The sequence below is a fragment of the Salarias fasciatus genome, chromosome 15 (genome assembly GCF_902148845.1).
Source record: "Salarias fasciatus chromosome 15, fSalaFa1.1, whole genome shotgun sequence".
In the NCBI taxonomy this organism is placed as follows: Eukaryota; Metazoa; Chordata; class Actinopteri; order Blenniiformes; family Blenniidae; genus Salarias; species Salarias fasciatus.
Window position 1 is genome coordinate 2,102,379 of NC_043759.1, and position 18,121 is coordinate 2,120,499.

General features: G+C 41.6%; 1 protein-coding gene across 1 annotated transcript; it reads left to right on the forward strand.

The window, feature by feature from the left end:
* Window positions 1-6,013: 6,013 nt before the first annotated feature.
* On the forward strand, window positions 6,014-12,179 carry LOC115402444 (uncharacterized). The gene is made up of 7 exons (XM_030111010.1): window positions 6,014-6,102; window positions 6,488-6,817; window positions 6,909-7,178; window positions 9,307-9,399; window positions 9,709-9,737; window positions 10,145-10,213; window positions 11,459-12,179. The coding sequence occupies exons 1-7, from the start codon at window positions 6,066-6,068 to the stop codon at window positions 11,570-11,572; spliced, it is 942 nt and encodes a 313-aa protein (XP_029966870.1). The 5' UTR covers window positions 6,014-6,065; the 3' UTR covers window positions 11,573-12,179.
* Window positions 12,180-18,121: the final 5,942 nt, after the last annotated feature.

Genomic DNA, 18,121 nt, shown 5'->3' on the forward strand with positions numbered 1-18,121 from the left:
GAGGTATCGGTCCCATTTTCGCCACATGTATATTCAAATGATGGATAATAATATGATTTTACTTTTTTTTTTTTAATTAATTAAACATTCCAGGTCTTGATTTTTCCTGCCTTGTTGTGTTTCCTGACAGGTGTTTCTTAACGGAGACAGACAGGAAGTCCCTGTTAACTATGAAAACGTGTGAGATGCTCTGACCTGGAGCAGCCGTCGTCTTTCATGCTGAACAAAACCCAAACTTCACTTTAAAGGCTTTAGTTTATTTGCTGATCTGGTGAAAGAATTCTTGTTGATCCTTTGTTTACTGTTACTTCCTGGTTAGCTGTGGAGAAAACGACGGCTCTTCACTGGAGTGAGCTGTTTCTGCTGGAAGTTTCACTCAGAAGAAAACAAGATTTGAGTGTTCGGAGCCGCTCCGCAGATACAGGGAGCAGCGATTAGCAAAGTAAATCAGCCTTATCTCTCCTTTTATTGATTTCGTTTTGGTTGTCTGTTTACACAACAACGGTGCTCGAAGAGAATGCTTCAAAATGCTACAACTCTGTCTCCATGGAAATGGGGAAAAAACAATTTGTCTAAAAGTCGTCGTATTTTCCAACAGCTGTGTTTCCAGTGGCTCCGAGCATCATTGTCATTTAAAAACGGTTCTCATTGGTCAACATTTTAAAGACAATGTCTGTTTCCATGGAAACAGAAATGCTGAAAACGATGTCGATTTCATTTTGCACCTCTGGTTTTGGTTTGCCTGTTTCCATGGAGACAGAGTATTTTCAAAAATTTGTGTTTTCCCCCATTTTCATGGAGATGGCGTCTTAGAATTTTCAACAAGTTGCGTTTTCCTTCGTGTCCATGGAGACGGAGTGGGAGACATTTAGAAAATGCTTCGTCTCCCTGGAAACGGGTAAAACAGAACCAGCGCTCCAACATGAAAACAACACCGTTTTCAGCATCCCCTCGGTTTCCATGGAAACGTATATCGCTTTCAAAATGTTGCCATGTGAACAGGAAATTTTTTTGAAATGAAAACTCGCAACAAAAGTGTTTTTACTTGAAGCGTTGTCATGTAAACAGAGTCTTGTGTTGGTACTACGACAAAGTGGCAGATTGCAGCTTTTCAGGAGATATGAAGAGGAGATATTCTCTTGAAAGTGTTTCGTGACTCCTGTGAAGAAAACTTATCTCTACAAATTTAACCAGAGATTGTGAATGTCAAGCTTTTGGTGTTCACAGAAAAGTTTATTTTTTCAGTTTTGTTTTCATTATTCTATAATCTAAATGTTGCATGCTGTTATTTGAAACGTCTCACAACTTGGGTTTAGTGTTCTCCTGACCACCTCTACTTCAGGAGTTGAAGTTTAGTTTCAGGACTCTCATGTGAACATTTACACAGATGAAATAGTTAAATGTGTTGACAGAAATGTTGCCGGTTGTTGTTTTGTGTCTCTTGACTGTGATCAGTAGGTGCGTTTACATGGTCACATTTTGCTGATCAGATCAAATTTATTCCAATCAGGAGATCCGATTAGCCCGTTTATATGAACACCTAATAAACTGATCGGAATATTGTGACTGTTTATATGTTCCAAAATGTGATCTGATTAATTTCCGTGGATTAATCCCAGAATGCTTTGCACTGTGACGTTGCCGCTTTGCGCATGCGCACTAGCTCCCGGAACCGGCTTTTACCCGGAAGCCCGCGAACATTTAAAATGGAATTCACCCGAGTTATTACGTTTGTTGCCTTTATTCTTTCTGTTTTTTTGAGACTACAGCATCAAAGATGCCTTCTCTTGGCACAAACTATAGTTAGGACGAGACGAGCACGGGACGCTTTTTACGTGATGTGGCACGGATTACTCTGCTACCTGCCCCGCCCCCTAAGACGAGACATCTGTGGATGAAAGTCCGAAGCCGGGAATGGTGGGATAAGGTTGTGTTGCTGGAGTTCACAGACGTGGAATGGAAAGAAAATTTCCGAATGAAGAGACAGTCTTTCATCAAACTATGCACGATGATGGAACATGACATGGCACCAAATGACGCTGCTGTCAGGGCTCCTGTCCCGCTGATGATGCGCGTTGCAGTTGTACTCTATAAACTCGGGAGTTGTGCAGAGTATCGTGTCATTTCGAATCAGTTCGGTGTCCACAAAAGCACGGTAAAAAAGTTTGTATATTTATTCTGCAAAGCCATGATTAAAGGACCTATTAAACAGCTGATCTGTATGCCAAATGAGGACGATGCTCTGGAGATCGCCAGGAGCTTTGAGGAGTCCCATCATGTCCCCCAAATTATGGGACTAATTGATGGCACACACATTCCTATCCTCCCTCCTTCAGATGGCTACAAGGACTTTGTAAACAGAAAAGGCTGGTCTTCCTATGTGCTCCAGGCTGTAGTTGACCACAAATACAGGTTTGCTTTTTAATTGATTAGTAAATTGTTAAAGAAGTTTGAAATATTTAGGTTTTACTTTTTTTTTTTAAATCTAACATTGTTATTAATTACTGTAAAAGATGTCAATAAAACTGTTTCAGAAATATGAAATGAAAACTCCTATTTTGTTTCAGCTATTTCTATTTAAAACAAACTGACAAATTTACATTAATGAAGTTGCATGTTTCAGGTTTCGGAGCATCAGCTGCAGAGTGCCAGGAAGCGCCCATGATGCTAATGTTTTGTGTCATTCAGATCTATTTTAAAGAGCTCACCTGCTGCCAAAGGTAGTGTCCAACCTTTTACTGTGAGAATAAAGAAATCACTCAATATTTGACTACATTGTTTCAGAAAACAATAAACCTTTTCCTTTTTTAGGTTGTAAAAAACATTGAGGGAGAAGAGGTAGGGCTCCAAATTGTTGGAGATCCTGCCTATCCCCTGCTTGACTGGTTACTGAAAGGCTTCACAAATTCTCCACATTTGACCGCGGAGGAACAATCCTTCAATGTTTACTTGAGCTCCCTTCGTGTTGCTGTGGAGAACACGTTTGGGATTTTGAAGTCAAGGTGGAGAGTGCTGCTGAAACGAAGTGATTTTCACTTTACCTTCTCACCAACCGTGATTGCAGCCTGCTGTGCACTCCATAACTTTTGCCAAAATGAGCAAGACAATATTAACAGCAGCTGGATGGAGGGTGCTGGAGATTTTGACGCCGTCGACCCTCAGCTCAGACCAGCAGTCACTCTGCAGAGCAGCTCCAGTGGCAGCAGTACAAGGATGGCACTGAAGACCGACATGTCCACCCACTTTCCTCTGGTCACTGGTCACATCCATTAACAAGTAAGTTAAATCTGACAAACAGGAACAATTTTTTTTTATTTTTCCATGACAGACTTCTCCCTCAAACTAAAACAGCAAACAAGTATGATTTCAAAAACAGAACATCGTACGACAGCAGGTAAACATTAGTTGTAAAAAAAAAAAAAAGAAAGAAGAAAAGGTGCAAATGTAAATTTGTAAACTGTTACACTCACAAGTATACCAGCTATATACAATATATACACTCATAAGTATACCAACTATATACAATATATGTGCATACACTGTATACAAATCTGTTTAACAATCAAAACAAGTACAGTGAAAATTTAATTGGGGTGTCAGAACATAACCAAAACTTATTTTAAACCCAGCAACAACTAAAATGTCATTTCATCAACAATTGGCAACAGTAATATTGAATTCTATAAATTGTGTAGATTGTAATCATAGTTTGTACTGTTCTCAGGGTAGTAAGGTGGCATGTGAACTCCAGAGCTGGGAGCTTGGATGAAGGACTGTGGATGATGGTGGACTGGTGGGCCGTGTCCTGATGGAGGTGCTGAGTCGGGTTGAGGAAGGAGAAGTCTCAGACCATCCAACATTTGCCCCATAAGACGTTCCGTTGAGCGGGTGCTTTCCTCCAGGAAGTGTGACAACATTCTCTCTTCTCTTTCCAAGTTTCTTTCATGCTGTTGTTCCATCCTGTCCAGGAAGGCTTTCTGCTGAGCTGACCAGTCGTTCAGAAGTGTTGCATCGCCAGATGACGACTTCCGTTCTGTGAAAATATTTTTAGTTTGCAAAACCGTAAGTTTCAAAGGTCAATCCTTTATTATTTAACAGTCATGCAATTAACTTATAACCAACTCCTGTATTTATGTTTTCAGAGCAACCTTGTAAGAAAAAAAAAGAAAAAAAAAAAACCTTCAAATGTTACATTCACAGGTGCCAGTACAGCCAATGAAAGTGAACAGAATGTATGGGCTTTTTCTATATAGTTAGTTTGCATTTATTTGAATTTTAAAACATTTTTGTGAGCACAGATTCCTGTTCTGTGTTTGGACACTTCAGTCAGAATTAAAAAAAAATTATTTTGTTGAAATAAAAACAAAATACGTGTCCAATGGCTTTTTTCGTTTTTATGCAGCATACAAAAGTAATGCCAAAGACTTCAATTTTTTTATGATGTGACAGTTTTGCTCACTTACTTTTTCTTGCTGGAGCTTCAGAGTTGATGTCCTCCCTTCTGTCCTGTTCAGGCTGAGGAGAGTTACAGTCTTCCAGCTCCTCAAACGCGCTGTTTGTATCATCGAAATGTGAAAAGAGTCGTTATCGTGGTAGCATCATTTCAAGGAGGAAAATATGTTTTTCACTCTGTGGCTGGACGATTATCTGGAAGCCCTGGTTAAACTAGCAGGCCTTCGCTAGATCAACCTGAAGTAAACGGTGAACTATGGAAAAAGAGCCGACAGCAGTTTCATCAGAACTTACCACATGCGCTTTCGGGCGTCTCAGGAGAGCTGTCGTCTGGAAACCCCACATCCACCCCAGTGTCATCCAAATTCGACAGCGGCCGACCTCCAATGATCTCGTTCATTAAATTATAAAAACGAAAGTTGGTTGGGGCTGCTGCTCCGCTTCGGCTTGTCTTTAGCTTCGCCTGATAGAAAGCGCTCTTCAGTGCCTTCCAACGGTTTTTTATTTAGTCTACTGACCTGCTGACTCCACACTCTCCCAGCTTCTCATGAACCTCATTAAACAGTTCACTATTTCGGACTTTCCGGCCGTCCAGCCTTTCGACTATTTCCAATTCTTTTAAAATGTTTAAAAGCGTATCCGTTTCTTCCACAGTCCAGTTCACCCTTACCGCCATCTTGTTCAAAACACAGACGCCGGTACCGGCAGCGTCATGACGTCGGGTGAGCTGACGTCACAGACATGCGCAGAAAGCTCCAACTGCTGGGATTAAGCCGATGGCTGTGTTTAAACCACCCCCTTTGATCCGATCAAAATTTTAATCGGACCGGGCAAATACGATCGGATCAAAGTGTTTATATGGTGAAAATTTAATCAGGTCAGCAATTAATCTGATCAATTTTGGTCCATGTAAACACGCCTATTGTTTGGTTTTGCTTCTTTTATTTAACACAGAACTGAGCTGTTAAAATGAATCTGAGAATAAAAACTGATTCAGAGGAAGTGCTCTTTACTGGTCTTTCATTGCAAAATTCTACCGACACTTCTCAGCCAGGGACTCATTACAGTGTTTTTCTGAAGTCCCTGAATGAAGCAACAGTTTGATATTTGATCATTTATATACTCTGGGAGATAAATTCCATCCATCCATCCATCCATCCTTCATCCATCCATCCATCATTCCTTCACCCCCTCCAGCACTCTACCAGTGTAAATCCGCTGGGTTTGCCTCTGCTCACGGTCCTGACATTCCGTTTGTAGACTCTGCTTCGGGCCCTGACTCTCTTCCTGGTTGTGAATGAGGATACTTCTGCCTTTAACTTGCAGTAAACCTCTGTAACACTCGTCTGTCTGTGTGTCTGTGTTTGGGTTTGCATCGGGTCGTGCACATTTCATCATCTCATGCACAAGTTCCTCTTTTTTATCAGCTGCTTTAACGTTGTTCACACTGAAAACGATGTGAAAGCTGATAAGAAGCTAAATATGACTGAAGTGAAGATGAGGAAGTGACGTCAGTGAACTGCAGGAAGTTGAAGAGATCATCTTAAAACCAGAGCGAGAACACGACTGGAGTGAGACGAAGTGAGACGACGGCTGAACTCAGACCTGTGGAAATGTTTCTACTTCACCTCTTTGTGCTTCAGTCTGCAGGTAAGTACTCAGATTACTGGAAAATATCTCTCAAACACCATTTTAGTTTTCACTTCTGATGTATTTCAGGACACCAACATGTTTTTTTCCATCTGCTCAGTTTCAGTCAGAAAACTTCAACACTCAGTTTTCTAGAAGTAACTGAGAATCAGTCCTCCACAAGTTATTAGTTACTTCTTCCAAAAGTAGTGGAGTTACTTTACAGACTAGAATGAATGAAAGGTTACTGAACGGTTGATAAAGTATGTCTTAAATTGTAATTGATTACAGATGAACGTTACGACAAAAAGTAGTGAGTTTAGTTTATTTGACAGGACAAGTGTCTGAAATGACTCAATTTGTCTTAAAATGTTGATTTAATATGAGTTTTCTTCTTCTTCCTCAGCAGTGGCTGCAGTTGTTCAGAAAGCAGGGGAGGACGTCACTCTGACTTGTGAACATGAGCTGGAGGGTCAGCGGGACTGTAATGGAACCACGTGGAGATATTCTAAACCTGGAAACACTCGCGTAGTAGTGCTGGTTGAACTTGGGAAGATGAAAGAAAACAATGAAATAGAACCAGACAGACTGAAAGTTAAACGTGATTGTTCTCTGAAGATAAAGAACGTCACAGATCAGGATGTTGGTATTTATAACTGTCAACAATACAAATCAGACAGTTCAGAGAACCACATTCTAGTTAACCGGTCTGACAAGCGTCTGTCTGTAGCAACCAGTGAGTATTTATAAGATGTTTGAACCTTCACTATCGCTGTGATCACAGAAAAAAAAGCTAATTAGTGTCATTTGTGTTGTTTTTCTTTCAGTAGTGACTGAACATGAAGTCGATGACGAGGAGACACTGAAGTGCTTCGTGACGTCTTCAGAGGAAAACTGTGAACTGGAAGTGAAGTGGAAGATCAAAGATCAAGATATTGATAAAGATAACAAAGAGATCAAGACAGGACATAATAGATGTTCTGCCACTGTGACTCTTAAAAAGTCACATTATCTTCACCCACAAACACACTTCCTGAGCTGTGAAGTGACTGACAGCAGAACAGGAGAAAAGCTTCGTTTCAGTCCTCGACCCTCAGGTGAGCCCAGTCAGAAACAAAGACTCCAATCAGCAAAAACACAAAACAAATAAGTTATTTAACAGATTATGATTTTAATTAAGATTTCATTATAAAACTGAACGGGAACAAATGGAGCTTCAGCAGATCCACAAGGTAATGACTCCACGACTTAGTGTGTCAGTTCAATGTGCTGTGTTGTGTTTTTAGTTTGAACAGAAACACACTTCCTGAGCTGTGAAGTGACTGACAGGAGAACAGCGTTTCAGTCCTCGACCCTCAGGTGAACCGAGTCAAAAACAAAGACTCAAATCAACAAAAGAAGAGTTTCCTTGATGGATTTATGAGTTTAAAGAATGAAATCTGATAAATTGTGGGCTTCATTGATTTTTTGAGGTGACACGAAATCAACAAGACAACCAGAAACAGCAGCCTCCAGTAGAGACTCACAAGGACTCCACCCCTCTGCTGTGTTGTGTTTTTGGTCTTTGTAGAAACATCTGTTTCATTTGGTGGCTCAGCAAGGTTGTCATTCCTGGTGTGACGTTCGTGAACGAGTCGGTCGTTTGAGCGGCTCTTTGAAGTGAATGAATTGAACCGGTTCTCAGCTATCTGAGAGGCATTCGTATGTGCGTGTTGTCCACGCTTCCTTTACGTGTCTCCTGTGTGTCTGATAAGTCTGAGCTGTCAGCGCTGCCTTTATTTGAATGACTAACAATATCTCTGAGTGTCACTTTTCCACAGCACACTCCGGTCACCCGAACACAGAAGCTAACTTAGGCTACGTTCACACTGCAGGCTGAAGTGACTCAAATCCCATTTTTTTGCCCCCATGCGACCTGTATCTGATCTTTCATGACAGTCTGAACAACACAGATCTGATTTTTTCAAATGCGACCCAGGCCACTTGGATATGTGGTCCTAAATCCGATACGTATCTGATCTTTTGCCATGCGACTTCAGTCTGTACGGCCAGGTCGCATTTATCCGACCTGCACGTCACATTGCATGACAAACGTCTTTAATCTGCATCCAAGTTGGCGGGAGAAAGTTCTTTAATCCGGCTCTTTAACTCGGATGGAGCTTGTGACGCCGGCTTAAGGTCTGTGGATGCCCCCCCCCCCCCCTTCCCGGTTACCACCGACCGTGCCCGGTTCTTTAACCCGGGCTGGCACCCCCGAAGCCCGGGTGGAGATCTGTGGATGTCCCGGTATTATGCACGGAGTGTGTCTGGCTTTTTAACCCGGCTGGAGCTTATGACGCCCAAGTTCTGTAGATGCGCTCGCTGCGTGACGTCGTTATGTCCTCTTCTGCGCATGCGGGACACTTTGAGGTCGTATTTAAGTTCAGACGGGAGATCACATACAAGTCGCATTTTATTGTAAATGTGAATGAACTCACAAAAAATTGGATTTTACAAAAAAATACGAATTGAGCATTAAGCCCTGCAGTGTGAACGTAGCCTTAGAGGAGTGTCCGGAAACTGGAGCAGAGCTGATGTTTTGGACTGACTGGATTCCCTGTTAACTGGTGACTGAGACTTTCTTTCACGTAATTTGTTGCCTGTAGATATTAAAAACCAGGTTTTGTCAGACCTTTTATGAGCCTGAGTTTAATATCTGCTGCTACTAGAAGCAGAAGCAGCAGCAAGAAATGATAACAGACGCTGGTCACCAGTTAACAAGGAAACCAGTTGATTTGAAACACCATATTGACCACTTTATCAAAGAGGAGATTTTAGCAATGGAACACACACACACACGCACACACACACACACACAGCAGGATTTCAACGCACTTTCTGGGGACGACGAGCAACGTAAAGCCCAAAGCAACTTTTGTCTGACAAACATCTTTTCAAATTCGGATCAACAAACAACCGTATGAAAACTCAGCACTCCACAGTAACAGAGTCAGATGTCAGAAAAAAAACAGACTGCCTCCAGCACTAATGAGGGTGACGTCTCCGTCAGTCCGTCTGATCGAGATCCCATGACGTTCATCAAGGAGTCTGTCTTTTAACGGCTCTTTGTCAGGAGCTTCTCCTCACCAACCGGCTCCCTTCAAAGAGCCATCAGTCCCATCTCTGGTCATCACATTGAAAAGAGATCTTCCAGAAGGTTCCAATGGTTTTTATTGTCTTTTCCAGGCTGGTGGTGGTGGTTGTACTTGGTTGTCGCTCTGGGTCTGATTGTACTCCTGATCACAGCTGTGGTGATCATCAGATGGAAAAGAACCAAAGGTGAGAACTACAAGAAAACCTGATGGAAATCAGTTGTAGAGCAGTTTAAATGATGTCTGAACAGGAGCTTAACCAGAGACAAATCAGCTGTAAATCTGACTTAAAATGAGTTTCAACCATCAGTTGCTTGACTGTTAATCAGATTTAATACCGAGGACTGTAGAAAGTGTTATCAGAGCATTTCTATTCAATATGACTGCAATTCAACTTTAAACCAGGTGTAAATCAGCTGTAATCCAGGTTGAAATCAGAGAGATTTAATCTCAACAATGACCACAAATGTTAAAGTCATCTTCTTTGTCTTTTCAGGAAAGAAGACAGTGGTGGATGAAAACACGGTGAGTTCTGCAATAAAAAATATCTCTCCAATAACATCTGAAGATCAGTGAGCAGGACTGAGGAATCAGGTGGAAGCCGGGTGAAAATCTTCATTTCAAACATTCATGGGACTAAAGTTGATAGAAAACATCATCTGGAGTATTATTGTCTGTCCTGACTGTTAAAACTTGAACAATAAAGACTTTTTCTTTTTTTTTTACTTGAAAAAGTAAATGTCGGTTTGTAGACGATGGTTTTTCTCTGTTCTCCAAAGTGTAGAATGACGACAGACTCTCCAGTGAGCGACAGTGAGCCAAAATAAAAAGGAGAAGTTGAGCTGACGTTCTCACATTGCTTTAGCAGATTGTGGCAGTGAAACAGTTCGATGTCAAACTGATCCAAACGCTGCTCTGGTGTTTCTGTGCAGGCCGACGCTGAGGATGGGATTTCCTACGCTACAATCTCATACAGCAAGAAGACCAGCAGTGACGTCCGGGTAAAGTCTCTGATGGTGTTTTCTCATCAAGGAATCTCAGAAAGAAACAAACAAAAAAAAAAAAAAACGACCAAGATTGTAAGAATTTCAGACCAAATTATGACCAGAACCAGAATGAATTGAAGACCAAGGGAAGTCCAAGATGTTAGAACTTTTGGTCCAGAATGAGATGGAGACTATTTCTTATTGAGACTGAACTGGAACCAAACTGATATGTCACAAGACTTTAAAGAATTCAGAACAACTCACAACTGAGATTTAATGAACAGAGATCAAGACAAGAAGACCAGTTTTGAGGTTGAATTCAAGACAAGACAAAGATCAGCTTTTACAGGAAACTGAGACATAATTAAGATTATTGACGTCAAAACTACAACGTAGACCAGGTTGATTTGGGACCAAGACTAAACCAAGACTTTTCAAGATATTGAGGGATTTGACAACAACTAATGACGAACATCAGAACCGATAAGACCAAGACAAGACCAAGACTTGAGAGGTTGAAATGATGTGAAGAACAGATTATAAATGAGACCAGGACCAGACCAGGAATTCAGAAGTTGAGGCCAAACCTGATCAAGGAGAGACTGCATTGATACCAACAACAAGTCCCTGCCAAGTCATGATGAAGACTGGTTCAAAACCAAGACCTGACTGGGACTTCAGAGGTTGAGAAGTGGCTGTAAGACCAGTACAAGTTCAGAATAAAGTCCTGGTCATTATCTGATCATATTAGGAGCAAAGAAGACATTTTTGTGTTCAAATCAAGATCCAGATCAGACGAGAAATCAAGACTAAACCAAGACCTGAGGACTTAGCTTAAACCCTGACCAAGAGAAAACTGTTTTCTCAGGCACTACCAGATAGAGACCAGATCAAACCTCTGACAGGTCCAGGTCTAGAGAGGATCCAAATGAGACTGAATCAGGATCAAGTTCAGACTAGACTCAGGTCAAGATGAGTGGAATCAGGACTAAGACAGAACCAAGACCAAGACTTTGAAAGGTTGAGAAAAACTCCTGAAGAAGTTCAGAAATAATAGAATGATACCAAGACAGTGAAGGTTAAGATCTGGTCCAGATGAAGACCAGATGTACGAATCCTGAAAGAAATCCAACACTTTTAGAAGTTGAGCTTCAAAGCTTCAGAGCAACAAAGATCCGAGCTGAGAGATGGTAGAATGATCCTCATGGTGAGTCCGTGTGAAGCTCTGATCAGTAATGTGGTACGTCTTCTCTCTCCCAGGCTCATGGTGGAGATGGAGAGACGGTGACCTACAGCACTGTGAGAGCTTCTTCTTCTCCTGCAGCAGCCTCCGCTGAGCCCAGCAACCTCTACTCCACCATCAAATTCAAATGAGCGACGAGAAGCAGTGTGAGGACAGTTCTTCCTCAGACTGATAAATATCCTCCAGCTCAGTTTGGGAAGCAGTGACACATCGATCCAGATAGTTTTATCATTTACATTTCAGCTCAACTCCTGAGAAAAAAACAGATGGAATCTGAAGGGAAAATGTTTCAGTTTGGAGACTGACATGCTTCATGTTTGAAACAGTGAATTCACACTGATTCTTTGGATTCCTGTGCTCCCTGGATGGTTTCTTGATATTTCGTGTCTGTTTCCCTCTTTGTGTTTCCTCTTCCTGCTGTTTCATGCCCTGTCATTTCTTTCCTGCTTTCCTCTGTTGTCTCAGTGTGTGTTGTTGCTTTGTGATTGTGTTACTTAGTGTAAATATTAATATTATAGCTGGGCCGTTAACGGTGATAATGTGCTGCGTTATCGCGAGAGTCTTATCGCGCGAGAAAAAAAATGTCGCCGTTAATCTAATCTGTCCTTTGCCCCAAAACCGAGAGTCACACCGCGCTCCAGCTGAGCGTCAAAAAAACACACACGCGCTTTTAGTGGTGAAACACGGTCCATTCCTCATTATTTGCCATATTGAACTCGGCCGAATTATCAGAAAAATCACGAGGAAAAGGCTTACATGAGGCACAAACTGAAATTAGGAGCGCAAATATGAAGAAAATGAAAGTGAAACTTAAATCGCGTGTTTTGTCGGTGCAGCGTTTCGGACAGCTGGGCGTTTTTCAGGCGCTGAAAACACACAAAATTAAGTACATTTCCCTTCAACACACAATCTGGCTTAATAAAGGTCAGTATGAGGCAAAATTCGGCATGACTGAATTTAGGCTGTCTCTGAGATGGGATGAAGTTTGAGGAAGTGAGCGCTCATAAGAAACTTCTATTTTTCATCTGCTCTGTTATTGGTGTTGTGTCTGTGTGTGTGTGTGTGTGTGTGTGTGTGTGTGTGTGTGTGTGTGTGTGTGTGTGAGTGTGTGTGTGTGTGTTGGCGGGCAATCTTGGTAAAGACTTGGTATTTTAAGCTATTATAAATCATATTTGATGAATTGTAAAATTATTTATGTAACACACACATTTTGAATGGAGTCCGCACACTTCAAATGAGCCATTTTAATTGCGATTAATCGGGATTAACTCCAGGATTGGGGTGCGATTAATCACGATTAAAAATTTTAATCATTGCCCAGCTCTAATTAATATATATGCTAGATTGCACTGATGTTTTGTTTAATTTGCCATTTCATATTGTTCTCATGCTGTTTTTTATTTAGATGTTCATAAAGATTTTTTTTTCTGTGTTTAACAATTTCTACATTTCATTTTAACTCCAAACCTTTGATACGGTTGATTCTATCTGAGGTGAAATCCCACTCTGTTGTAACCAAAACAATCATGTGTGGAGATCCTAAATGAAGATGCCTCACTCTGATCGACTTTTTTTAACCACACCTTTTTGGCAACTTCCACTCCGAAATTAAGTAATTCCTTCCTCCACCATGAGCTTATTTTGTACCATTTTACCTAACTTATTATTTTTATTGAATCATTCATGTCTTTGACCCAGATACATGACACCCCCTACTACATATAATAACATTATATCACAACAAAAACCACAATAATGAACAAACATGCATTGTTACAAGACATTCACTTCCAATGATCCCAAAATCAGCACCAAGGACAGCTCCTTTCCTAATGCGCTGTCCTTGATGAGCTGAACATTCACAGAAATGTCTTCCAAGAAGCCTGGCGATGTGGCCACCAGAAGGGCTCGTCAGAGGTGCCTTTAACTGCCGAATTATAATTTGTCATTTAATTTTGTTGTAATTTGTTTGTCAAACCTGATTGTTATAAATGATTTAATTAATAATTATTTCGTATATTTACTTATTTATGTTTATTTTTTGGTAAATTAAGATTTTCTAAAATGTGATTTTATTGTATGTTGAGAAATTCTAAGTGAGCTTTTTTTTGTTCCACTGGGACATGTTTTCGGGTTGCACCGGTGCTGCTGCTTTTTCAGCCCCCCTGCGTGTTTGCCTTTTTCTTTTGGAGCTGAGAGAAATGCCGGTTGAAGTGTTAATTTAAGCGAACTTTTTATGAAGATTGGACCCTTTTTTCATCTGCCGTTGTGTGCAGTTACTGCAACAAGTGTGTTTAAGTTTCTTTGAAGATTGGACCTTTTTTCCTCCGGCCTTGTGTGCAGCCATTGAGGTGCGTTTTGCTGTCAGCAGATATGTTTGCACTTATTATTTCATTGTTATTGTATTTTTCTGTGATTGTTCTTGTAAATAATTTATCTTTTGATTGTGTTTTTTATAGTTTGACGGTGACGAATAATAAACGTCAGCTGTGTGGAAAACTATGGCGTGATCATTGTAACCGGAGGGAGAAATAGTGCCTTTCAAATCGATTCAAATCAAAATGTATTCATAAAGCACTCTTAATTTAAAAAAAAAACAACAGAAACAAAATCAGTATATAATAAAACAAACAACATAGCCACACCTTAACCACAACTGCACACACACATAAACACACACTCAGACTTCTGTGTCTCACATTAGAGAGACATGGCATGGCACCGAGGATCATGGGAAACACCATCACCCGGCCGCCCTACCCTGTCAGGCTGTGGGACCCCTGCACCAAGGTGTGGACCTCCTCAGCCAGCCAGGAGAGGAGCATTCACGCACAGCACCTCCAGCAACTAACCAGATCAAACCCCCAGTGTAAAGGACCCCCCCCCCCCCCCCCTTTTTTTGGAAACACTAGAGACAACAAAATAATATAACATGCTGTGAAAAGTTAGTGTAGTTTTAGATTAAGAAATGTTAAAAACATTTTTTATTAATTTGCTCAAAATTGGTGTCTTCTACTCGGTGATAGGGGATTTTATTTTGGAAGGTACTCCTGCAAGAATAAGTGTGGAGTCGACCAACGTTATGCTGAGCTGTGTTTGTTAAAACTGTGCTTAAAAGACAAGGGGATATATATTCAGCTCCATTACTTCCTGAAGTTCAGACAGCACCTTTATTTTCTGTGTTTCATGATGAACTGATTAATCCAGGTGTGTCTGGTCATTTACTGAGGTCAGACACACCTGGATTAATCAGTTCATCCTATCATCCTGTCCCCAGCCGGCTCCTAGAGAGAGGGGGAGCTCATCACTGATCATCAGGAACAGGTGTTCCCTCTTACCGCTCCTGCGACTTCCCTGAGGTCTGCTCCACAATCTCCCCTCCACAGCTGAGCTCAAACCACGCCCCCCCCCCACCACATACATAATAAATAATGGTGAAAGTCAGGAAAATGTAGGCGATCAGTTAAAAGCCTGATGAAAAAGATGTGTTTTTCCTTCCTTTAAAAATATTGCTGATCCACAGGTGGGGGCTGTCGTGGCCTCAGGGTCTGCGAGGGTCTTTTTATTATCAGTGAGACCAGCAGAGAAACATCCACCGACTCATTCAGACATCTGTTTTGGAAGAGGGTGAAATCAGTAAATGATTTACCCTCTGTCTGAGTTTATAAGAAAAACCATTAAAAGACATTTGAACAGTCTGTTGCTCGGCTGCAGCTTCTCTGCACTGTCGGCTGATTCAGGTCAACTTATTTGTTTCCCTTATTTTCCTGAAAAACACAAATTATTTGTTGCTGAATTAGTGTCAGTATTGACTGAGCACGAGCAAACGTCTTTCTCAGCAACATAAATGTGCTGCAAGTCATCGTAAGAGGAACTGAAACTTTTCAAGTCTTTATCTCTACATCTCAAACATGAAACTTCTCTTTATTCAGCGACGAAAAAACCTCTTCTCACACTGAAGTTTCTCATTCTTCTTCCATTGATTTCTCAGAAAAATGACTTCAGAGCTCCATAGAGGGAAATGTGGGCGTCGCAGCACTGAATATCTTTTTCATCAAGTCGCTGCTGGATGGTTTGTCTGCTCTTCTGTTGAGTGAGACAGTGTGTGTGAAGAGGAAACACCAACACTCCTGTTTGTATCACAAACACAGAACCCGTTTAAGCAGCAACGACTTAAAGCGACAGGACAAAACTTCTACTTTGGATGTTTAACAACTCAGCACTGACAACACCACTTTTTGGAAAAGGCGCCAAAAGGTGGAACTTTCTGAAAACTCTGAGACTCGGTTTCCATGGAAACAGTAATTTTAGCTTCAGGTGTTGCTCAGGTTGAGAGGTGCTGGGGGGATCTGGAGGAACTTGAAGCCTCACAGTTGGAGTTTGAGTCTGTGAACCGGACTTTAGGTGGACCAGACAGTTTCCTCCCTGAGACTTAAAGTGGACCAGACGTGAGGTCCTGGGAGGTTCATCACCAACGGTTCATCACCAAGAGTCTTCCTGGACAGCTTCAGCCCTCACGTTGGCAATGACTCGGCAACCTGGAAAAGGGAGGAACAGAGCCTGATCTGAACCAGAGATGTTGGACTTCTGGTCATGGATCATCCATGACAAACACCATGTTGGAACACAAGGATGCTAAGAAGTGGACTCGGTATCAGAGCTCTTGAGGTCAAAGATCGATGATGGACTTGTTGTGGTTTGACCTGACCTGAGACCAGATGTTCTGAACACTCGGGTAAAGAGAGGAGCGGAACTTCAACCGCATTTTCACAACTGAGTTTTCACAGTCTGGAGGTGTGAAAACATTCTGATCGAGTGTTTCTGTTTCCTGTTTGAACAGCACAGACTTTAAAGTCAGATCAGCTTCATGTAGAAACATTCAGCGTCACCGAAACCACAAAGGAGAAGAAAGAAGAAGTAAAGTTGAAGTGTGGAGAGGTGACATCTTTCCAACCACGGCGTGAACAGATGTTCTTCAAAAAGCCTCAGAAAGAGACGAAGAGCGAGAGAAGTGGAGTTGGAATGACTGACTCAGAGACTTCGGTTTTCCGTGTGACAACATCTTCCGTTGCTGCATGGTGAAAAGACCTTGTTGCTCCTTCAGCCATCTTTTGAGCTTTCTTTTGATTTATTCTATGAACAGTCTTCTAGGTGGGCAATGACAATCCAACAGAAGAACACCGTCTACAGCAAACCTGCATAGACTGATTTTATTGCAAATAATCTTGAAACTTAATCTCATATTCATCAAAGATGGCGCTGACTTATCTTCTGGACTGGACTCGTCCTGACAGATGGGTTGGACTTTACTCACAACTGGACAGTTTGGTATTGATCAGCTGCAGCTGGAAGCTGATCTTGTAACTTGTGGTGATTTAAGACACTGTAGCGTTGGTGTTGTTGTCTCTGGAACATGTTGACACTTCAGTTCCAATAAGAACTCTGTTGATGGTTGATATGGTTTTCTCCTCCAATCCGCCCTTGATATGATTTTATCATGTCACTCTAGAATGTGTGTGTGTGTGTTTATATGGGTTTGTATGTCAGACAAGATAAAACATCGAGTCTAACGTAACTCGTCTTGTGTAACTTTTTCATGAGGTCAAAGCGTTCCTAAGAATCAGCGAGATGCGGGGAGCAGCCGACCACCTCACCGCCCGGAAGATGAAAAGTTCACATCCAGTGAGGCACTTCGGACAGATGTTTTTGGCCAACAGAACCAGGTGAACATGCAGCTACAAGGCAGAGGCAAAACTCTAGTAGACATGGTTGAAGAGCTGGAATCGTTCATGAGGAAACTGGAATGGTTGGAGTGAGACTTATGAACTGGCAGGCTGTTACACTTCAGCTCACTGAGGACTCAGGCACAAGGACAAGAGACAGAGCTCATGGTGGCCTCCACCCAGCAGCTACGAGCCAACTTCACGCCCAGGTTTGAGGACTACTCTACATTTGTACGTAACCCGCTGTCTGCACAAGCAACTGCAGATTTCTCCCCCCGGCGACAAAACCACCCATGTGTTGAATAACGCCGCAGTAACGCGCTGGTTACTCCCTTCTGCCTCCTGGATCCCACTCCGATCCCTGCGTAAGGATAAAAATAAGCAACATGCCAGTTGTCATTGGTTTATTGTGTCTAAAGTGAAGACACAACCACCTGATCTCCCAATAAGCCAAACAAATCCAAACACGTCGGGCCAAAGAATGCAGCTTGAAGCATCAGAGAACGTAAAAAAATAAAAAAATTCAGTTCTGGGTAACATTGGCCCTGAACATGACAGATGGTCTTGCCTTAAATAACCACAGCGCCACCTTGTGGTCATATGAACAGATGAACACTCCACTTCCTGTCATTTAGTTCCTCCAAAATCAGATTTTTTTAATTAAAAAAAAATGTACAGACGCACACAGTCAAAAAACTATGTTGCATCCCACGTCTGGCTTCAGTCTGATGAATGAAGCCTCCTCAAGATGCATAATAGAGATGCAGAATTATTATTATAGCCCAAATCAAACCTGCTTTCAAACATTACTAGGTTATGCATTTTCTTAAACACAATCAATCAAAAGTGTAATGAAATGATTAATTTTTAATATTTCCATCTTCACTCTCAACTACATTATTATGAAGTCCAGAACAATGAATTTGACTCGAACAAGAGGACAACTTGTTTTTCAAC